Source organism: Suricata suricatta, chromosome X (genome assembly GCF_006229205.1).
Source record: "Suricata suricatta isolate VVHF042 chromosome X, meerkat_22Aug2017_6uvM2_HiC, whole genome shotgun sequence".
NCBI lineage: Eukaryota > Metazoa > Chordata > Mammalia > Carnivora > Herpestidae > Suricata > Suricata suricatta.
This window is the reverse complement of record NC_043717.1, coordinates 17,837,872-17,862,071: the sequence shown is the minus strand read 5'-3', so window position 1 is coordinate 17,862,071 and position 24,200 is coordinate 17,837,872. Positions and strand designations below refer to the sequence as shown.

The window sequence follows — 24,200 nt, the reverse complement described above, 5'->3', positions numbered from 1 at the left end:
GATTCCCATTGAACCAGACACCATTGCTATTGGTCTCATCTATCTGAAAAAACAGAATTGTGGATCTTCTAGAAGACTGGGCATTTATTTTCTAATGATTTTTTTTTTTAATTAGGGAATGACAGTGGAGATATTTTTAGGGATTGTTGTGGAACTAACCACTGGGGGAAAATAGAATATTTTGACCAGGATAAACTTGATGAAAATTATGTTTCAGTTTACAAAATGCCACTTTGTAAAGCAAGAAAAGCACCATTGTTGTCTGCTCCCAGGCTTTTAGAGAAGACACAGATGGACATGGCAGGCTATAAAAGAAAACTAGACTTAACCAACACATAACATTTAATTTTTTCCCACATAATCTCTCACTCTTTCATTTTTCAAACACTTTTGGTTTTATTAAGGAACATAGACACCATTGAAAACTTGTATTTAAGAACTGGGTAAATGTCCTCCAGCTGCTAATAGGTTTCTAAAACTTCTTGATGTATCTTGAATATTACAGATCTTTAACATATCTTCAGTCTTCAAGTAGTGTAGTACAACTTTTCAATGTAGATATCAGAAAAACTTCTTGGGCTTGTCACGAGATTTTGATTTTTTTCCTATGTCCTTCTTTTGCTTATATAACTTGTATTGCTCGGCCATTGTTACAAGATCTTCGGGGACATGCTGATTTGCTCGGTTCAGAATTTCAATCACTTCGTTGGCAATCTTCGAGTCATTTTGAGTCATGAGAGTAATTGATGTGCCAGTCTTCCCTGCTCTTCCAGTACGCCCCACTCTGTGTACATATTCTTGGATATTGCGTGGGAAGTCGTAATTATACACATGTGTGACATCATTAACATCAAGGCCTCTGGATGCTAAATCGGTAGCAATCAATATTTTCACCTTTCCTGTTCTAAAGTCCTCTAGTGCTTGTTCACGATCATATTGTTCTCTGTCACCATGCAGTGACTGTATAGCGATACCTTGTATGCTGAAATCACTGGATAAATCATCGGCCACAAGCTTTCTGCTGACAAAGATTATGACTTTGTCTTGTGGAGACAGATTCTTAACGAATTCTTGGATAAGAGATCGTTTTTCTTCTTCTTTGGTAACAATTATGTTTTGCTTCACTGTATTTACGGCAACTAGATTCAGAGTGCCAACATAAACAATCATAGGCTCTTTCAAATAAGATTGAGCAAGTCGACGAATGCTATCTGGCCAGGTTGCACTTGTCATAACGGTCTGGCGGTCTGGGCGCACATCTAATAAGATCTTCATTATCTGGTGTTCAAACCCGAGATCTAGCATTTTATCTGCTTCATCTAAGACTAAATAGGTTATGCTTCGTAGGTTGACAAACTTATTCATTTGCAGATCATTTAGTCGTCCAGGAGTTGCAATAATGATATCTATGCCTTTGGTAATGTCTTGTATTTGCTGATGTCTGTTTCTGCCACCATATATGCAAACACTTTTAAGACCATTGTATGAATACTTAGAACATTCAGCTTCCACCTGAAGAGCTAATTCTCTAGTGGGTATAAGGACCAGCATGCCAGGTCCATTCCTTTCCTCTCTTGATGCTGATTGATTATTGAGATGAATAAACCCAGGCATTAAATAGGACAAAGTTTTGCCTGTTCCTGTTTGGGCAACTCCTATAAGATCTATTCCCTGTAAAATAATTGGCCAAGCCTGTGACTGAATTGGTGTTGGCTTTTGAAAACCAGCTCTCTTCAGGACTTTCACAAGTTCAGGAAAGGGTTGGAAAGCATCTTCAAATTTACAGGTGGGATTGGGGATGCTACGCTTTTCACCATCTTTCAAGTCATCACACATTAAGTCAAAATTTTCCTTTCTCCACTTAGCTACTTGAACCTGGCTCATTGACCTTGTTGCTTTAGTTTCTATGTAAAAATTTTTCTTAATTGGTGGTAAATCGGCCCATTTTTTTTTCCTCCATTCTATGACTCCCATCTTGACTTTATCCCAATCTATCATAGGCCGAACTTGTTTACTGGTGGCACCTGTGTGAAAATCTCCTCCCACAGAGGGCTGGGGGCCAGCATTAGCAACACTGGGTTCTGAAGTGCTGCTTCGTTCTTGTTTTTTAACAAGACTTTCTATAGCTGCCTTGGCCTTTGCTTTCCTATCTTTGGTGCCAAAAATTTTAACCTCTCCTTCAGAATCACCTTTTATAATCTGTATTTTGGTGTTGGTCGTACTCTGGATGTCTTTGATCTTTGATCCACCACGACCAATCACCACACCAATCATGTTGCTCTTTAATTTAAAGCACAGAGGTGGTTCTCGGGCGCCGCAGATCTCCATGTAGCTGCTTCTGCCGCTTCCGCCCCTGTCTCTCCCTCTGCCTCTGGGGCCACTGCTGTCACTGCAGCCAGCACCACCACCGCTACTGCCACCGCCACCGCCACCGCCGCTGCCACCGCCACTGCGGCCACGGCCACCACTGCCGCTGCCATTGTCACTACCCCAGCCGTTCTGGCCGGCTCTAGAATCTCTTGGATTAGGCTCTGCCTTTTTCTCTGGGACCCAGGCCATTGCTGAGTAATGGTGAGATTGGTATTGGCCTCTTGCCTACCTAGAAGTAGATGTGGTCGGAGACCTCTCTCATCATGCGCTTGACCAAAGGACTACGTTGCTAGGCAGTGGGTAAACAGCCTTTACACAAGGACCTATTGTTTGACGTGGGGCAGGGCTTTGAAGGCGTGACCAATCAGAGGACTTGCCACTAGAATGTGGTAGGCCGGCACCTCTGATGCAAAATTTAAAGGTACACTGTACCAGTGAGCCATCACTGGTAACTTTAACCTTGATAATTTGGTTAAGTAATATTACTCAGGGTATCCTCACTGTAAAATTATTATTTCTAGCTTTCCATTATACTAATAAATAATTATTATCTCTCTGTTCTTTGGCAGCAAGACATTAAGTCTAGGTGACCCTCAAAGGCCCACCTCCTTAAAAGCAGTTCTTACTAACAAATTGTATTTTTGTGGTACAATTTGGAAAACACTGCTCTGGGTGAATATTAATTATCTAATGACTTTTTTCATTTGGTTATTCACCCAGATGTATTTTGTCCAGACACAATATGAGTTTTCCACACTTCTTTGTGAATTATGCTAGGAATTTTAAAGCATTCCTGGTGTCTTTTAGTTCATTAACTATTAAACTATTAAAAAGGGAAATTTTAGTTAAATGTGGCTTTTATTTAATGAACAATGTACTATATTTCTCTGTCTAGGGCTTTATCTTTATGTGGAATAATACCACATATTACAGAAGCACAGAATTCTAGAGGTGTTGGATATTTTAGGGTCATCTTATTTTATTCCTTCATTAAAGAGAGAATGAAATCCAGGCCCTGATGTACTTATGCACTTGAGTAGGAGTATTCAGCAAGTCCTTGAGAGTATAAACCCAGAACCATTTATTAGCTTAGACACAGGAACTCTTACTCCTTTACTGTGAAGTGACTTGTCTCTGCCACTGTTGTTTTATGTGGATGACAGGAGAGAGTAGAAGGCATGATCATGAAGTGAAAGCAAGTCATAGAGTGGGGAGAAGGGTAACTATGCACAAAAACAATGCACTTTGTGGTGGAACTCCTTGTAGTGAATTATCGGGATAGAAGACTTTTATAGCTACTAGAGGCACTGAGAGATTGTGCCTTTAGAATCATTTATTACTATGATTGGCCTCATCAATTGGAGAAGCTGATTGTCACCTAAATTAAGGGCCACCAGTGTGATATTCTTTATATCTCTGTAAACAGGCTTATCACTTTTTTTCTGAAATGTTCCCATTAGGTATTTATCCCATGGGTTATGGTTTGATACCTCAATAACTTATTCTTAAACCACACACACACACACACACACACACACACACACACACCCCAAAGGATAAAGTTGTCAATTAGATGTGTTATAGTGGAGCCTCTGGCTAAGAGTTTCTTACAGAACAGAGGGAAGCAAAGAAGGAAGGGTTGGGGCTTCTGGTAAACTATATCTGAAGGAAAAAAAAAGGTAATGAAAGAAAAGAGAGGAGTGTACTTAAGATATTCATCACCATTTTGTTTAGGGTGGTCCCTTACCTTATACTTGATAGACAACAATAAGAGTGAAATATCATGAAAGTTAAACTGTGACTTCCACAAAGTTTTACTGTAAATGAGTTAATGTTGTTGTCCTAAACATTCTTGCAGGTAGGACTTCCTTAGAAATAATCTTGACAGTATTTTAATGTAATCTTCTGTGATCATCTAAGGCAACCTAGACTTGTGGAATTCCAGGTAACATTGGTAATTATAATTATAGTTCATTTCACATCGGTGTAGCATTTTATAGTTTATAAATACCTGTAGAATTGGTCTACTTGGATGATAAGTATCTGGCCATTATTCTATTCTGCAGGTGCAATATAGTATGGCAAAAGCTGTCATGATTATCGTACACATTGCTGTGTTTGCTTTGTGGACAGAACCATACTTAATACTGTAGGGTCTAAAGAAGCAGCAGCAGTGTGGAGTGGTAGTCAAGAACTCAAAAGCTTTGGGGCGCCTGGGTGGCTCAGTTGGTTAAGCGGCTGACTCTTGATTTTGGCTCAGGTCATGATCTCATGGGTCATGGGATTGAGTACCACATTGGGCTCTGTGCTAACAGTACAGAGCTTACTTGGGCTTCTCGCGCACACGTGCGTGCTCTCTCTCTCTGCCCCACCCCACTTATTCTCTCTCTCAAAGTAAAATGAATAAACATTTTTTTTTAAAAAAAAGAACACAAGAGCCCAAATAACTGGGTTCTGCTCTCAATTCTATCTCATATTAACTGTGAGTCCTTGAGCAAGTTCTAAGCTACTTAGGCCTTGGCTCTGCTATCTAAGGAATGACACAGTAATACTTATCTCATATACACAGACACACATAGTTACATTCCTTGTTCATAGTAGGAAGTCTCCAAATCTCAAAAACCCATGTCACAGAAACAGTAGGTGTGTACAGACAATTATGGAAGTTCCCAATTGCCTGTCCAAGAAGGTCAGATAGAATTTCCTCCCTCCACATCAAAATGAAGAAAATAAAGGTAATAAAAATATATTCATAAATCTAAATTAATTCAATGTAAACTTTTTTATTCTAACATTTTGCCCTCCTTTTATTGGTAAAATACCCTTTAAAAAGTGAAATGAGGATAACAGATGATTTTTAAAGATGTCCACTATGGCACAAAAATAAGTAAAACTAATGCCAGTAACAAGATTTGGTTTTAAAAGATTAACTTATATGTGAAACCCAAGAAATTCTAAGCTCTAATCTAGTATAATAGCAAGTAAACACAATTAGGATGCTATTAGGAATTACTCATGATGGCAGGCCAAAAGGGCTAGAGGGAAGTCTGGGAGGCTGGAGAGTTGAGGCACAGCCCTCTAAGGGATGGAGGTTTGTTCTTTGACCAGAAGGTGTGAAATGAGAGATGGGAGGATATTAAAGTTTTAGGGGAAGAAACCAATGTGGCCTTGCAGAAGAGATGAGGGCAGGCTGGAGGACCAGGACAGAAGACTTAGGGTAAGCAGAAAGGGGAAATGGAGAAAAATAGTTTGAGTCAGAGGAAAAGAAAGGGGGAGCTTTCAGGAACTGAAAAGACAATCAAAGACCTTTCAAAGTAATATGGTAAAAAAGGGAGGGGAAGTGAATCTAGAGTGAAGAAGCTCTCTGACACTGTCCGTATTCATCAGGGCCATGGGGGGAAAGCAGGATACAATGAAGCAAAGAACAGGGGCTGTGTTTGTGGTATTTTAAGTATATTGAACTGAGAGACTTGAACAGAGTGTGGCAGTTCTAATTCAAGAAAGGAACAGCTATAAAGAGAAGGGGCCCAAGTAGCAACTAATATTTTTTTAGTCCTACTATATGTCAAACATGTAAAATGCACTGTTGCATTTTAACTATCACAGCGGGTCCATAATATGCATCTTCCTCTTTTTTCATGTGAAAACACTGAAACTCCTAATTGTCACATAATATATCCAAGTCCATGCAGTGGTATGATAAATAACTTAGATAAATTTAGATACGGGTCTGATTAGCTTCAAGGCCTTTCTGCCTCCACTATACTCCCATTTGTAAGGGAAAACATGCTTGATTTGGTGTCTGATTGTAGAGATAGAATAAAAAGTATGTTTATGCAAGCTGATAGGTTGGAGACTCCTTGAAGCAAAGAACCTTGGAGCTCTTTGGCAGTGAAGATGGAGGGGAAGTCATTTATAGGCAGGAAGAGGAGTTTGGTTTCAGACATATGTAGTTTGTGTTAGTTTGGGGAAATGCAAGTGGGTATGTGAAGGAGGACTGGAGATTTGGGACTCTAGTTCAGATAAGAAAACGGGGAGAGATAGGAGAATAATCAGCATGAAAGTATAGTTGAAACTGAGAGAATGAATATTGTCCCAAGAAATAGAGTCTAATGGAAAATTGGCTTGAGAATATCTTCAGGAATCAGAGCAGCTGTATGGTTAGATAATGAGAAGGTGGGGACAGGGAACCAAGCGAAGAAATAAGAAAAAAAATCAAGAAAATAAAAAAAAGAGCATTATAATAGGAAATAAGGCAAGACGTGTTGAGAAGACCTACTAAACAATGTAAAATGCTTCATGAAGGACAGAAATTAAATAAACTACTGAAGTTGGGAGAAGGAAATTAGCAATGACTTTCAAGGCCTTTTTTTGGCATATTGGGGAAACATACATTGCTGGGGAAGCACTTGGGAAGAGAGAAAATTGGACCACTGGGGCACCTGCAGTGCTGGGGAGAGAACCTTCCATCTTGTACCAAAAGCTATAAGGCACTGTCTTAATTTTTAACCAAGGCTTCTAGGAAACTAAGATTTCCTGGGCAAGTTCCTGGTATTGTTCTGTCAAGGGTCCAGTGGATTTTCAGTAAGATTACATATTATGAATATTGGAAGGAAACGAACGTCATTGGTCTTTCAAAATATGTGGAAAGGTAGGAAGAGGGAGAGAATCACAAGGAGACAAGAACCATTTGTTAGCAGTTTCCAAAAGGGAAAGCCTTTCTAAAAGGAGGAATAGGAAGTTCTGGGGGTTCTTTCAAGGAGACTACAGTGCTATTTTTAGCTACCCATTAAAGCTTTCTCTCTCAAATTTAGTTTCTTCTCAGAGTAGGGGGATGCATTATTTAGGTATATGAAGAAGTGAGGCTATTGAGATAATTAAATGTCCTTTCAGCACAAACAGTAAAAAAAAAAAAGAAAGAAAACTACTGTAAGCTGATTAGCACCTGCCTTGCTTACCAACTACTTCCTGTGGAAATTTTAACATATTGGCATGAGTTTAAAAATAATAACCTTCAATTATCCTTTGGCTATTTTGAGTTATTTGAAAGGCATTCTAAGACCATTTCATTTCTGATAGCTATCATGTTAGGTAAGCAGAGACAGCAATGGTTATCTACATCATTTGCTTTATATACAGAAACCAAACAACAATCCTTAGAATTGTGGGCTTCTAAGGTGGGAAGGACTTGGAAGAGCATCATCTACAGCAGCTGTGTCCAGTGGGCACATGATGTGAGTCACACATACAATTTTAAATTTTCTAGTGGCCTCATTAAAAAAAAAAGGTGGGGGAGCCTGACTGGCTCAGTTGGTTGAGTGTCCAGTTCTTGATTCAGTTTAGGTCATGATCTCACAGTTGGTAGGATCAAGCTCTGCATTAGACTCTGTGGTGATACCTGTGAACTTGGTTGGAATCCTCTCTCTGACCTTTCCCCTCTCTCTTTCCTTCCCCCACTGCCTCCCCCCTCTTTCCCTTTCCCTCTCCCTCCCTTCCTCCTTCTCCCTGTCTGACTTTCTCTCTCTCTCTCTCTAAAAATAGATAAACTTTAAAAAAAAAAAAGGAAAATGGGGAGACTTCTGATTCTGGACAAGATGGTGTAGTCACATTTCTTGCTATTCTTTCTGTTTATTTATTTTATATCTAAAACAGGAAGATACTGAAATCTGGAGAGAAGAAGACAGACCAGCTAAGGATTTTGGAACTTTAGGGATGACAAAATGCTGAGTTCCCTTGGTTTTTGTTGTTGTTGTTTCTATTTTTTTTGTTTGTTTGTTTTTTGGCCTCCCTTATATCCTAGATTTGGTGCTGGAGAAGTCTGCAACTCAGGAACACCCATAGGTATAGCCAAAAAAGAAGTCCCAAGGAAAACTTGTTCTTTCAAGCCAAAGGACCAAGAAAAGCACAGCCTAGCAAGAAAGAACCCTTTTATTGATAGTAACTTCCCTTCTCACTTATTGCAGAAGACCAAAAACACAGTGCATTTCCCCTACCACCATGAACAAAGGCCAAGTGTGGACCCTAGATTTCTATCCACATCCGTTGGTAGTGAGATGCTCCTACTTCTCCCCACTGTGGTGATGTCCAAAGAGACCAAGTCTCCAAAATGGTATATTCAGCACTGCCCAGAGGTGATGGGATGCCCTCTCTCCATCCTCCTCCCCCATTATGTCAGTAGAAACCACATAGGGAAACTGGAGTTCTGTCCTCACCTAGAAGTAATAACAAAGCATACCTTACTTTGTCACAGTGTCTGTGAAATCTTAGTAGGGAGCCTGGACTTCCATCTTTGTCTGGCAGTAAGGAGGCAGGGCCCAACTTCCCACACCAGTATGGTGTCAGTGGAGGCTTGCAAAATTAGCGATTTAAATAATATCTAAAGTCTAATAATAAACAAAATGTCTAAGATAGAACTAAAACTCACCCATCGTATCAAGAATTAGGATGAATGAGGACAAAAACATGAGTAGATGCCAACATTGAGAAGAAAGAGGCATTGGAATTACCTGAAAAGGATTTAAAGGCAGCCATCATTGGGAAAAGTTTTTTTAAAAAGCTTCAGTGAGCACTTAGATCATACTGGAAACAAAGGAGGAAAGAAGTCTTGGCAAAAAGTAGAAGATACAAAGACTAACCAAGTAGAAATTTCAGAGCTGAAACATACAGTAATCAAAATAGACTCCCCTTATGGGCTCAATAAAAGGATGGAAATGAACAAGGACTTTAACAGGGAGAAAAAGGACTGAAAAATAATAACAGAGCCTCGGGCCTGTGGACAATAATATGTGCTCTGATATTCATTAGAATTGCAGAAGGTGAGAAAGAACATGGTATGAACAAGCATTCAGCAGAATAAGGACTGAAAATTTCCCAGTTTTCTGAAAAGCAAAAACCAACAAATTCAAGTAAACCCCAAACATAATAAACCCAACGAAATCCATGCCAATATGCAGCGTAATCAAATTTATGTAATCTAAAGACAATGAAAAGTTCTTGAAAGCAAATGGAAATAACACATTACCTATAGGGGGAATACCTGTTCAAATCATACTGGATTTGTCATGAGAAACCATGGAGCCCAGAAGGAGGTGGCATAATATTTTTTTCAAATGCTGAAAGACAAGAACAATCAATCCAGAATTCCATGCAGAGGGATGCCTACTTGGCCCAGTCGGCTAAGTGTCTGACTTTTGATTTTGGGTCAGGTCATGATCTAATGGTCATGAGATTGAGCCCTGTGTATTGTTGGGCTCTGTGCTGGGTGTGGAGCTTACTTAAGATTCATATTCTCTCTCTCTCTCTCTCTCTCTCTCTCTCTCTCTCTCTCTCCCTCCCTCCCTCCCTCCCTCCCTCCCTTTCTCTCTCTCTCTCTCTTTCCCTCCCTCCCTCTCTCTCTACTGCTTGTGCTCTCTCTAAAAAAATTAAAAAAAGAATTCTGTATGCAGATAAAATAACTTTAGAAATGAAGATAAGGGGTGCCTGGGTAGCTCAGTGCCTTAATCGGCTGCCTCTTGATTTTGGCTCAGGTCATGGTCTCAGGGTTTCTGAATTTGAGCCCCACATCAGGTTTCACATTGACAGGGAAGAGCCTGCTTAGGATTCTCCCTTTCGCACCCCCCCCACCCCACCCCTGCTTTTGCTCTCTCTCTCTTCAAGAAAAAAATGAAGATAATATCAAGATGTTCTCAAATTAAGTATAATTAAGAATTTGTTGCCAGCAGACCTAACCTAAAATGATGGCTGACACACATTCTCTAAATGAAAGAGAATGATAGAAGAAGGAAAGGAAACAATAATTAGCAAAAAAAAAAAAAAAGTAAGTACAGTAGAGTATCCTCTTTTTGAATTTTATAAATTATGTTTGACAATTGAAGCAAAGTTATGACAGTGTCTGATAGCTTTTAAAAAGTTTTTTTTTAAGTTTATTTATTTATTTTGAGAGAGAGGAGACAAGCAAGCAAGGGGGAAGAAAGAGAAGGAGAGAGAAAATCCCAAGCAGGCTCTGAACTGACAGGGCTCAAACTCCCAAAATATGAGGTCATGACCTGAGCTGAAACCAAGAGTTGGACGCTTAACTGACTGAGCCACCCAGGTGCCTCACCCTCACCATTTGAAATGTATTAGAGGAAATAGTTAAAACAAGTATATTACAATTGGGGAGAATAAAGGGACATAAAAAGAGAAAGGGTTTCTACACCCAATGCAGAGCTCAAACTCACAACACTGAGATCAGGAGTTGCATGCTTCACAGACTAAGCCAACCAGACACTCCTTGAAAGGATTTTTATACTCTACCATACTGACAGCATAGACTGGGATCAGTTATGGATATATAATGCAGCACCTGGAGGAACCACAAAAAAGCCATACAAATACATATACTTAGAAGCAATACAGGTAGGGGTGCCTGGGTGGCTCAGTCAGTTGAGTGTTTGACTCTTTGTTTCAGCTCAGGTTATGATCCGAGGATCATGGGAATGAGCCCCACATTGAGCTCTGTACTGAGTGAGGAGCCTGCTTGGGATTTTCTCTCTGTCCCTGTGCCCTTCTCCCCCACTCACACTTTCTCTCTCAAATTAAAAACAAAAGCAATACAGACAAATTAAAATGGAATTCTAAGAAATTGGTAGCTAAGCCCCAGGAAAAGCACACATGAAAACATGCTCACAATTATTAGTCATAAGGGTAATGATAATCAAATTCACAATGTGATACAACTTTATACCAACTAGAATGACTTTAATAAAAAACACAGAAATAAGGTAGTGAAGATGTGAGGAAGAGGTTTGAACCCCCAGACACTGTTAGTAGAAATATAAAATAGTGCAGTCACTTTGGAAAACATTTCAGTGGTTTATCAAAATGTCACATGTAAAGTTAGCACAAAAATAAGTAAATGAACATTATGACCCAGCAATTCCTCTCTTCAGTATCTCCCCAAGAAAAGTACAGACATATTCACGCAAAAACATGTACATGGCATGTACATGGCATTTAAGTAACAGCATTATTTACAGTAGTCAAAAAGTAAAAAATAACCCAAATGTCCATCAACTGATGAACGGATAAACAAAATGCATTGTACACATACAGTGGAATACTGGTCACAATAAAAAGAAATGTGATGTTAGTAAATGCAGTGTAGATTATCTTTGAAAACATTATGTGGAGTAAGAGAAGCCAGTCACAAAAGACCACTTTTCTTCTTATTCCATGTACGTGTTATGTCCAAAGTAGGCAAATAGAGAAGCTGGATGGGTGGTTTCCTAGGGCTGAGGATGGATGTGGGAAGTGAGGTGGACTTGAAAGTGAGGCAGGAGTTATAGAGTCTGGTTTTGGGTAATGAAATGTTCTAAAATGAATTCTTGGTGATGGTTTCAGAACCCTGCAAATATAGAAAAAAAAAAGCATTGTTCCCTCTAAGTGCATGAATTATATGGTATGTGAACTATGTCAATAAATTGTTACAATTAATAATATATATGGAACTATATGAGTGGTAGATTTCTAAGTACATTGTCCTCTTTCCTATATGTGAATAAGTTCAATCTCTAATTTTTCCTTCTGAAAGCAGTACAGTTGAAAATTAGAAAACTGAGACAGAAATCATTTATTTTCCAAGGTCACACAGCTAACTCCTGAGCTCCACGAAGCAAACCCAAACTGATTTCCTGACCACACACAAGGGTGATTAGCAAGAGGCTGGGGAGAGATGGGTAAGGCGAGAAAAGGAAAGCATTTCCAATAAACATATTCAGCTGTGATAATCTGGGATAAAAAAGGCAATCCAGTATGACAAGTTTTTATTGCCTTCCTCAGGGGCTTCGGGACTGCTTGGAGTTGATAAAGCCATTCAGAGTAAGGATTTGGGACAAGGGCTTATACTCGATTCTTTGCAGCACACATTACCACTGAGAGATACAGCAGGTGACTTAAGTCTTCAATAAGAATCATTGTAGGGGAAGAGAAACACAAATGACAATGTTAACAACTGCTGAAGCTTTTCTTTGGGAGTTTATTGATATTCCTAAATGATAGTAGAAAATTGATGGACGAAAAGACAGCAGCCTTTAAAGCTGGATTAATTTGGCATGTTGTTTTTCTGTCAGTCTTATTATAGAAATTGACAGGAAAAAAAGATGCATTTGATGCCATTTACTCTTTTCAACATGGCCATTACTTCAGAAATAGTCTCACTTTTGATTTTTCAATTTTTGCTCAAATGATGTTTGGTATAGTTTGAGATATACATATATAGTCTCTGTCTCAATTTGCTGAAGAAGATTGCAACCCCAGTGAAGTATGGCAGAAAATTAATTAATCTGTGTGGCTATTTAAAGATCATTCAGGGAGAACATCAAGCAGTGTTTTCTAGACCGTCTGACTTTGATCTGAATATTCTCTTCTTGCACTGATACACGTTTCGTGCCTGGCAGCCATGAGTTAAAACCCCAAAATTTTTGAGGCTTGTATGTCTTAGCTCAGACAGCCTGGGGTCCTCAAGGGTGGGCCTGTGGGGAGAGGAAACAGGACAGGTGAGGGAAACTAGCTTGCCTAATGAGGATGACCCCAGCCTTTCCGGTATGCAGCATCTAAAAAGCATGTTCATCTTAGACCACGTCCAGTTACATGCTGGATACAGGTGTTCTAATCCTACATGTAGCTAGCTGCACTTCCCACAGCCAGCCCTAGAAGATGCAATGTAAGAGACCACTTTGGTTCCAGTCACCTTGCCAGTCACAGAGCCTTTGGGATCATTCTGTGCTCCAGAACAAATAATTAATGAGTTGCTGGGACAGCACACAAGAAGGCTATGGCTCAGGGTGGGATTTTGCCCTCAGAGGAGCATGGCAGTGTTGGGCAGAAGGAAACATGATGACTTATTGTGGAGACTGTTTTAATAAGGGGTGGGCCTTGTGTGAGGCAGAGCCCCATGTGGTCCACTTGATACTATGTCAGTGACCGCAAAGTTGATTCTAGCCTCATGGGAAAGTGGGCCAAGGTTGCTGATAGGATTCATGCCATGATCAGGCTTTGTGGAGGAGCCATCTTTGCTGAGTCCTGATAGAAGCGTCTCAGAAATAGGGGTGTATGCCCCCTCGCAGATCGCATCAGCAATCATCATTGTTATGTAAATAGTTACAGGTGGTGGGATGTAGTAGGGTGTAGTGATTGTGAGCAGAGACTGTATCATGTAGATCGAAATTAGAGTTTCACATCTTCTACTTGCTATTTGTATGACATTGGGTAAATTACTTAACTGCTCTGTACCTCAGTTTCCTCTGTTGTAGAGTGAAGTTAAATGGTTCTTATCTCATAGGGTGGTTGTGAGGGTAAAATGAGACAATTCACTTCAAGTGCACATCTTAAGAGGAACATGGAATGTTTTCAGTTAAAGCAGTTCATCATGGTGCATTATAGTAGAATGCCTCACTACTCAGTATGGTCTGGAAACTAACACGTCACTTCGGAACATGATAAAAGAAGACTCTTGGGCTCCATACTAGTCCTCCTGAATCAGAATCTGCATTTTCATTAGGTCCACAATAAAAACCCTGTGTACATTTAGTTTTGAGAAGACCAATATAATAATGGTTTACCTTAAGATGGGGATCTTGCTTTCATCACTTCTTAACTGTATGAACTTGTTGAATTAGTTAACTTCTCTGAGTATATTTCCACATCTGTAAAAAGAGAATAATTGATGTGTTATGATAAAAGTATATTAAATAGCATATCAGGGTACTTAACAGTACTCTAACAGTATATAAGCAGCACAGTCTGTGATTGCTAGGCAATAATAATGTCAAGTAATTTTCAGGGCTTTGGATGTGGTCAGCTATTGCTAGGCCTTTGGCTTTGTAAGTCCTTCACCATGAGCATAAAATAGACAGCAACAAGGCTTTAGTGAACGAAGCTAGGTAATTTCTCCCCTACCCCCAATTTTACTGATGTATAATTGGCCAAACTGTACATATTTATGGTATTCAGTGTGATGGTTTGATAAACGTATATATTGTGAAATGATTACCACAATAAGTTAGTTAGCATATCCATCACCTCACATAGTTAATGTATACCCCAAAGTGACTATAAATATTAGATGGCAGGCTTTTTCTGTAAGTGGAAGATGGTGCTAACTTTAGGCTCTGTAGGCCACTCAGTCTCTGTTGGGACTACTCATCTCTACCCTTTTAGTGAGAAAACAGATATAGACAAGTAAGCAAATGGGCATCCTATGTTCCAAAAAAAAAAAAATGCACAAAACTGATGGCATGGTAGATCAGATTGTAAGGAAACAAAAGGGAAATTTAAGGCATATCTTGGAGTTCATTCCGAGCCCTTTCCTCAAAGGCTTTGGGGGACCTAGGAAGGAAGTGGAGATGATCATATTATTGGCTATCTGTTGGAGCTGAGAAGTGTGGGTTGAGGAAGAGGGTATTTCTTTTGAATGAGGTGAGTATTGCTTCTCATTTGCCACCAAGGTTGTGCTTGAGAATGGGTCTTTTCTGGGGGCAGTGTCCTTGTTCAGTGTTGGCCAATCCCTAGAGCCTTCCTAGCCTTAGTTCACTCTGGTAAAAACTTGCCAGAGAGTCATAGCATATTCCCCACAGCATGGTTCATACATGCATGATTTTTCCCTGGCCACATGTAAAGATCCCAGCAACCCCAAACATGAATCTTTGGTTTAAAGGGAAATTAAGCAATGGAGTGTATTGACATAAACTCTGTGTTTCTCATGAATGGCTTGCAAGGCCTCTTACTTTGGGCAAGGAAGGGTAGGGGCATAAGCAGGGACCTGAGAGCACTGGGAGGATTGACCCAACTGTGGAATCAATGTGTTAGGCCTTAATGCATTTATGTTAAGAGTTGGACTGCCCTTGTCTCCAGAGGATTCAGGCACTGGATGGGGTCTTGGCAATGAGAATTTCTGGGTTATAATTTTCTTTTCAGGGAAGTTGATTGAGATTGAGGTGGAGCCTGAGCAAGTGGAAACACCAGGCTCCAGCTCTTCAGGAAAGGAATCTGGCAAGGGAGTTGATGGCCCAGGCCAAGGTGAAATGAACTCAATACTGGAGCTGAAGCCCAGGGATTAGGGAGTGGGTACTCACTGGGAACCAGAGGAAAGCTGCAGCTTCAGGAGGCTCCTAGTGCCACCATCAGGAATGTTCTCATGGATGGCATCCTGTAAGCTTCTAGGTCTCCTGTGGGGCCCAAGAGTATCAAATAGGAACTGGCTGGCCCAAAGTCCCAGATTCATACACATACTCTTGAGTTTTCGTACATGCCCGGATGCTACAAGTTACTGTACATAATTTAAAGCTTGTGACTTTGTCTCATTGTTCAAAGATAGCTCAGGGTGTTGTTTTGTGAGAAAAAGGGGGAATTTATCCATGTGAGTGCTCAGTGCTTGCAGTACAGTGAAGAGGCAGAAACATCTTAAGTGGTTTTAACAGGAAAATGCATACCTAAGTATAAAGAATTATTAATGATGTATAATGTTGTTCATAAGATACTAAACAGGGAAGAAGAAAATACTGAGGAATCAGAGAAGGAGAAACTACAGGAAACAACATCCACTTGTGGGGCTAGGGAAACTAAAAGAGACTGGAATTCTTAAAACTTCATCTTAACACTTAGCAGTGGAGAGGAGGGTGTCCCTGGAGTTCAACCCAGGCCTCTGAGAATGGCTGCTTCCAGTGTTGCTGGGGAGAGAGTGCTGAAGCCGGTTGTCCAAGGGTTGAAAGACTCGCAAACCACTCTGAGCTGTTGTCATGGGAGGGCATTGCCACTGCAGTGGAGGAGTGTTGGAGAAATCCTCACAGGAAGCAGACAGGAAGGAGCAAGTCCCTCCTCCTCCCTCCAGCCCTTCAGTCCCCTCTGGAGCTAATCAGGTTCCAGCCAGCAAAGCAGAAATGTGCATTGCAGAGTCCCAGCCCCCACATCTCAGTCCAGCCAGGGAAGAGCAGAGAGGTCAGCAGCTCAGGGAGAAGGAATGACTAACCCAGAGTGTTTCTGTGCTCTTCTGGGACCAGTTCTTTGGGTTTGCTGGGCCTGTCTGTATGCTGAGATGAGAAATGACTCAGGAGAACCCACCGAATTTCTCTGTCATTCTTTCTTCCCAGCACCCGTACAGTGATCCACAGAAAAATCCCATGGTGGGTGCTCAGTAAGCTGTGAATTAAGTGGCTGACGAGATGAACCAAGGGCTCCAGAATTCTGTATTCTCGGAGATGAGAAAGAATACAAGGACAGGATTTTCTGCCTTTATGTTTTTCTCCCCCTGCAAAACAAAATTCATACTTCTGTGGCCTGCATGTGATCTGGTAGGAAATAAGTGGCCGGCAGGTTGCAGTGCAGCCAGAGCAAATGTTTGATTTTATGAGAGGAAAATTAAGGGCAATGATATCTGCTGAGGAGTTCTTTGGAATAGCCCAAATGCTAGCACGCGTCCTATCTTTTTCAGACATTTGAGGCAGTCAGAGTGGAAGCTCCATCTCACATACTCCTGTTCAGAGAGAGGGATCATTCTGAGATTACCATGAGGCTCTTTGCAGTAAGCCATTGAAAGAGAGTACCTGCTTGCAGCACAGAACTGAATTGGAGCTAATTGGGAATGGCAAGAGCTAGACAGTGTGAGACCACTGATGATGGTCTGAGTTGTTTAATTATCCCTGTTAGGACAATGAGGCCATTCCAAATGCTATGTACATAGGCAGAGGACATATGAGTAGAGTAATGAATCATAGACCCAAGCAGTAAGACAAGAAGAGAATCAAGATAGCAATGACTGAGGTTTTCACCTTTCCTTTTTGAGGAGCAGTTAGAGTCGATGCCAGATTTATCACGTGTCTTATTTATTATTAGTGTGTATCTTTTGATTACATAAGTTGTTTTATAAATCAGACACTATGAATTGCACGGTCCATTATCGTTGACCTCATCCTGTGCTTTTCAACACATCTCGTTGATCCAGTGAAAAGTGAGCCTGCAAATTCAGAAAAATGACTTTCAATCCCCGACTGTATGTGGAATAAATCTAGATCTATGTGTCTCCTATGCTGTAATTACAACTCTTCTTAATACACGCTGACATCCTCGATTCTAGTTGGCTCTGCATCATGGTTTTTCTGACCATTTGTGATTGATGATCACTTCTGGCTTTATTACCTGACTGACCCTCTGATATCAGACAGCAGCTGTCTTGATTGTACCCTCTGACCTACAACAAGATGTAAGAAGTATGTGGCTATCCCAGTGGACCCCTACCCCAACTGAGATCAGAAGAGTGGCATCAGGCATTTCTTAAGATCATTCTTCTATAATCTCAATATAAGCTAAAGTAAGAGTAGCTCCATGCCTTGTTCGGGCACCACTGACAGTTGAAGTTAAGTTCCAATGCCCTGAATAACTAATCCAAGTAATAATTGCCCCCCTCCACAGAATGGTATCTAAACTACATATATTCAATATTCATATCACACTACATTGTATCGGTGGTAGGTGCAGTTGCAGGCGAAGTGGAGGAAAAGCAAAAGCCTGTAATTCTTTAGGTGTTAGGGAATCCCGCTTCACCTTCTGTTTCTGTGTTCTGCTAAAGCTTCGGGGCCTTTTTTCAGAACCACACAAGAAAATTCTTGTGGGAATTGTTAAGAGCGTAACCGATGTCACAAATGGGAGATGAAATCTCCAAGGGAAGCAGAAATATATAGGCTGGTATAATAATTGCAAGTTCGGTCTGCACTGGGAAGTGTCATTCCCGAAATGAAAAACAAAAGGTTACACACCATCAATTGGTTGGCTGGATGGTTCAGATTGCCTGAAGAGTTTAGGAATTACTGGTTTAGACCATGTCTGTGGGAGAAAAATGGAGACTATAGAAGGGTAGACAAAGATAATAAACATTTTTTATTTGATAACATGGTGCTTCAAATAAAAACTTTTAGACAGAAATGGGGGAGAAAGATGTCCAGAAGGGTATAATTTTCTCTGCGTATTTTCCTGCTTCTTGACAACATTGGCTAATAGGTAGCAATGGGAACTAAAGCCGAGTAGATTTCTGAGGTATGCTGGATGAGCAGAGCTCCTTCAAAAAGCAGCATGACCGACTGCTTGAAGTCTTGAGGGCCAGACTGGTAAGGATTAGGAGACAGTACGAATCTGTGTTGGAGATGTAAGTGGGGACCAAGTCGGGTTTTCCTTTCTTTATCGAGGGACACAAGTAAAAGAATGAAGATTTTGGCATTTTTAGCTACATTATACACCCCAGTGTAGGATGAGGTTAAGTCTCACTCACTTGTCTTATGTAGAAAGGCAGCCTGCTTTGCCCCTGAAATTTCAGGATGGATTGTTCACATCAGTGACTATTCATTTAAAAATATTATGTTGACTATGTGCTTAGGCTTGTGCTAGAGCAAGTCATTCTCTTTGAGGAGAACTTTTCTTCTGTAAATCCTGGGGCTGGGGCTTATCTGCCATTTTATAGTTGCCATTACCTCTGAAGCTGAGTACACTGCCCAAGACCTTTGCAGTTCTTAGTTCACATTTTCCTAATTGGATGAACCATTTAAGGTTCATACCTACCTATTACTTTGACTTGATGAACTGAGCACATTTGGCGTAGAAGTGAGTCTTAGTTGCCTGGTAGGGAATATATCTAGGTACTAGATCATACTAACCAAAAACAGTCAGACATCTACTAATTTCATCATGGTGCCCACATTGGTCAGTTGGTCATAGCTGCATACAGAGTAGAACCAAGAAAGATTAAGTACTAGAGCTCTGATTGATTTGGGGTGTCTGTCACATGGGGGTGAAAGGAGCCTCTCTGTAGAATCCTCTCCCATGCTTGTCACATCATTTTAGCTTAAAGGCTGGAGGAAAGAATGATGGAAACCATTTTTAAGTATGACTCCTCCTAGTTTTCCCATTTCAGGTAATAGCAACTCCATTCACTGTTGCTTCCATTCAGAAGGTTCTTCCTAAAGATACCTCCATGAATGAAGTAGAGGCAATAGTGTGTACAAAGGCCCTGAGGCAACAGTGTACCTGGCTGGTTACACTAGGAGGCCATTGTGACTGAAGTGAAGTGAGCTACTGGGGGAGAGGTAGGAGGTACCAGTAGCAAGGTGGCTAGAGACCAGAGCAAATGCCAGGTACAAGGGGAGGTGTTCCCAATTCTTATCTAAAACAGTGTCACCAACCTCTGTCACTTGCTAACTCCCTCAACCCCCTTTACTTTCCTTTAGCACTGCTACTATCTGGCACATTCTCTGTTTATTATTTCCTTACATATTTCTTCACACCTGAATGTAAGCTCCATGAAAATAGACACTTTGACTCTTTTTAAAATCATGTATGTATTCCCTAAACTCAGATCAGTGGCAGGCCATGGTAAGCAGTCCACAAATATTTGTAAAGCATGAATTGCATGTTGATCTCGAAGGTCTAGCAGGGTGTTAAGATGATAACCTTTTGCTACATGACAAACTCATCCCAAATCTTAGTGACTTAGAACAGCTACCATCTGCCAGGCAGTTGACCTAGTCTGGGTCACGCTCAGCCTCTCTTGGGCCTTGGTCATGTCTGACATGTTTGCCTGTTTGTTTGGTGACGGGGGACAAGTGGGAATGGACCTAGGTTCGGTATTGCTCTTCATGCTGCAAGCTTCTGGCCAAGACTCCAAGAACCAGCCCAGGTTCTAGTGACGGAGAACTGGATTCCAACCCTAGATGGGTGAAGTAACAAAGACCCAATGACTGCAAGAGCAGGGAGGATTTGGGGCCGTCTTTGCATTCTACCACAGCCTTTTGTTCTTCCTAGTCTCACTGCATAATCTCTTTGAGCCACGTGCCTGTTTCTAAAGCAGCCAGCCCACTGTTTTCTCCATCTGAATATTATCTAGCACAAACTTTTTATACTGTTCTCTGGAAGTTTATATATCTCCATAAAACTGCTGGATATCACCAATTGCTCTGATATTGTTTTACTCTGCTTTTTATGGAGATTAACTTCGAAACATGTCAAATATTTTAGATTCAGATAACTAACTTCTACGTGACTCTGGCATGCATTTTTCTTCATAATTTTCATGGTTGGAATGAACTAATGCTATTTCCGTCTACTGCAGAAGCATTTCATCACTGTGGCATTTTTAAGCCAACACCTGGTGTACATGGCGTACAGTTTAGTCACACTGTTTCTCTTTTCAATAGGGTTTCCCCTTGCCATTTGGAAAGTCATTTGCACTTCAGTGTTGCCCAACTCTGTTTCCTGTGGTACAGCGTGTCCTGTGCCATATTCATAGAAGCAGTTTCCCTCACATAGCTACATGCTAAAGCACTCACACTAGAACATACTAAAATATACATAGTAGCAAACTTTTTCTGTAGCACATGTCATTTGTGTCCCTGATCACTTCATGTAACTTGCCAGCAAACATTTCTTGGTCCAGGGGTTCTCCCAGGCCTCCAGGGCCTTATTGCTCACCTGTAGCAGGTCATAAAATGTGTCGTGGAATCACTCCCCACTTCTAGCCCTCAGTGACTGAAGGAAGCCGGTGTATGAAAACCCTAGCTCCTTCACTCATGGGTCAGGGGTGACAATTCCAATTTGCCCATCCTATACTGACTCCCTGATTTTTCCCAAGGGCTCAAGTTCCCGTTTCTTAGAGGGTAAACCTGCTCATTCATATACTCTTTTTTGGATACTTTCCCTTCCCCACTCATTTCTGTTCTTCTCCCACATATACTACCTACCTACCTTCAAATCCTCAGCTCATGTTCTGCTTTGGGGAAGCCCCAACTAAAATATATGCACGTGTCTTTCTAATTTTTACAGTAGTATTTCCTTGGTTCTAAACATGTCTTAACTTATTAAATCACATTTTCTTTTTGCTGCTCCTGGGAATCCAAATCATAAAAAAGTCAGATTCTGTCAGGTAAGTTGCTGCTTCTCTGACACTTCCTACCTTGCCTCCAAGTACACTGTATTTGAGGAGGGAGGAGGAGCAGGTAGGTGTGAGTAAATGTGTATTTGCAAGTGTGTATACGTGTGTTTGATTGTGTGCGTTCAGGGGCATGGGAATGGATGAATATATATCTCTGTGTTTACATGTGTTGTGTCAATAACACGTGAAGGGGAAATGATAGGGAAGTCCTATTTTTAAAGGATTTTAAAAGTTGAAATGTTACACACTGTATTCACTGTTGGTATTAACAGCTTCAAGACTGGAAGGGTGACAGGACTGCTGTTAATGCTTTTGACTTGCTTGGTGCTAAGGATGATTAGTAATGAACAGGAAAGCAGAGTAACAGATCTTTTTCGTATCATTAAATTATAAGTTGAAGCCTCTGTAGTAATAAGGATGAGGTTTGCTCTATAATCTAAATGTTATCGCTGCAGCTAGGTAAGAACAAAAGAAATTGCTTTGTTTTCTATGTTTCTCTGTAGGGAAGTAGAATTTTGCCCTGAAGTCTTCTCAGACAGGTGTTTTAGGAGTGTGTGTTTCTGCAGGGGGTGGGGGAGGGCGTGGGCAGAGGATACATACGCATCACAAAGCAAAGTCATGTTGCTCAGAGGTTCACATGCTTGTTTCATTCCCTGTCGCTCTTCTCAGCACCACTACCCCCCCAACCCCGAATGTAGCATTGGTTTACTTGGTATGTTGCTGTTCTCCCCTGTTGTCCTGGGAAGGATGAGTTGCTCTCATCTTTTAAGAGGCACCTGCAGAGAACTGGAAGGCAGGGATTAGGGAAGTATTAGCAGAATAGAATCATACAGATTATTCCATACACTAAAATTTTGTCCCCCAAACTGAATAATCGATAGTAATTGGTTGTATTTAGAGTTTGAAGTACCAATATCAGGAATTTGACATTTATATACTGCCTATTTTTTAAGTAGGAAAAAAGGTTATGATTTCAGAATAAGATAAAAGATCAGTGGCAGGAGAGCCAGAAAAAATTCTGGTCTGGTATTCAGATCATGGAAGGATCCTGGGAAGAACCCATGTTTTTCACTCCAAGTTTAAATTTTTAAAAAATGTTTATTTATTCTTGAGAGAGAGTGCACAAGCGCTCGTGAGTGTGCGAGAGGCAGAGAGAGAGAGGGAGACCCAGACTCTGAAACAGGCTCCAGGGTCTGGGCTGTCAGCACAGAGCCAGACACAGGGTTCGAACTCACGAACCACAAAATCATGACCTGAACCGTAGTCAGGTGCTTAACCGACCGAGCCACCCAGGCACCCAATTTCACTTGAACTTTAGATGAGGTTTCTGTTTGTACATTCATTATTTTTAAGGAACAGTGGCACCAAATCTTACTTGTCACTAAAACCAGAGATGGGAAACTAAGATGGGGCATTTGGGATGCGGGAGATTGTATGTCACTGGGCAAAGCCCACCACAGCCCTACCAGCAGGCTTTGAGGCCTTGCAGCCCACAGAGGCCTGTCTTAGATTCAGAGTGCTGTGGATCAGCAGCTAAAATTTCACAACAATAACATGGTATTTGTCTGCCAGGAGCTGCCGAAACTTATAGTTTTTTCAACTTTACTCTCTGCCACTAGAAGGTAACCGGGAAGAAAGTGGCAGAAATGATCCCAGCATGAACTATGAGCTTTGCACTTGTTCTTGCCAGTGATTTATGCTTCTCATAAATCTATTGTGACCTAAATTCAAAACATGCCCAGTGTCGATTATTGGATGTTTGCTTAAAATAACGATTAGAAGAACTATCAGAAAACAGAGAACTCAGCACCTCTGGTTATTATCACTTCAAATAAGTGTCAGTCCTCTAGTCAAATTCACAAGAAAGCGTGCTTTCTTTCTTGTGGAGATTTCTCTGTTTATGGAGACACTTTGGCAGCCACCACCTCCTTTTACTCTTCCTGTAGTCAACTGCATTAATTTCTCACATAGTGGTAGGCCCCCATATTTTAATATTCTAAGAGAACTTCCTCTCTAGTTGGGAAGAAATAACCTAGCAATTAAGTCCGATGTCGTACGTCAGTGGAGTTCTGCTCTGAGGTTTTTGAGGCTTTAGTGGTACATGGCCTTGAGGAAGGAGAGAGAAAGCAAGGATCTTTTGGGCTTGGGCCTGGGGAACTGGCAGTTCCTAAGGGGCTTATCCTGAAGGGAGTTATCATCCCTACCCACAGTGCCTGAAAAAGGCTCAGCATACTGGGCATGAACAGAGCATCATGGTTGGCTTCAGCAGAACTGGACCTCACACTTGGTTATTCCCCTGACAAGCTGTCATTTCAAGTCCTGTAAGTTTTATTTTCTCTTACATAAAATGGGGCTATTATATAAGAGTATTTTCCTCATATGGTATGGATTGAATGAAATAATGTAAAATTCACTACCTGGAATGTGAGGAGTGTCAGCAAATGTCAGTTGCTGTCATTCTTACTCTTGCCACTGCTGCTATCCCACTGTGTCTGGTATCTTAGATGAGGCATAGGAGCAGGGTATCCAGGCTGTGTTTGATACTTATCAAAGTGTGGGATAGATAAATTTGGAACATTCCATCCCAAGCCAGTGCATTCTTTAAAAGTGCACATGGAACATCCTACAGAATAGATCACATGTGAGGCCAAGAACAAGTCTCTGCAAATTCAAAAAGATTGCAAGCGTATTATGCATCTTTTCTGACCAAAATAATGCAAAACTAGAAATCAGTCACAAGAAAAAATCTGGAAAGAACACACATACATGGAGCCTAAGTAACGTGATACTAGATGAATGGGTCAACCAAGAAATCAAAGAGGAAATTAAAAAAATACATGGACAGAAATGAAAATGGAAACCCAACATCCAAAAGCTATGC

General features: G+C 40.9%; 1 protein-coding gene across 1 annotated transcript; it reads right to left on the bottom strand.

Moving 5' to 3' along the window:
* Nucleotides 1–371: 371 nt before the first annotated feature.
* Nucleotides 372–2,559, bottom strand: DDX53 (DEAD-box helicase 53). Its single transcript, XM_029930591.1, has 2 exons — nucleotides 2,487–2,559; nucleotides 372–2,357 (listed from the first exon to the last, which is right to left on the bottom strand). Exons 1-2 carry the CDS (start codon nucleotides 2,557–2,559, stop codon nucleotides 562–564), a joined length of 1,869 nt encoding a protein of 622 aa, XP_029786451.1. The 3' UTR covers nucleotides 372–561.
* Between the last annotated feature and the right edge of the window lie 21,641 nt (nucleotides 2,560–24,200).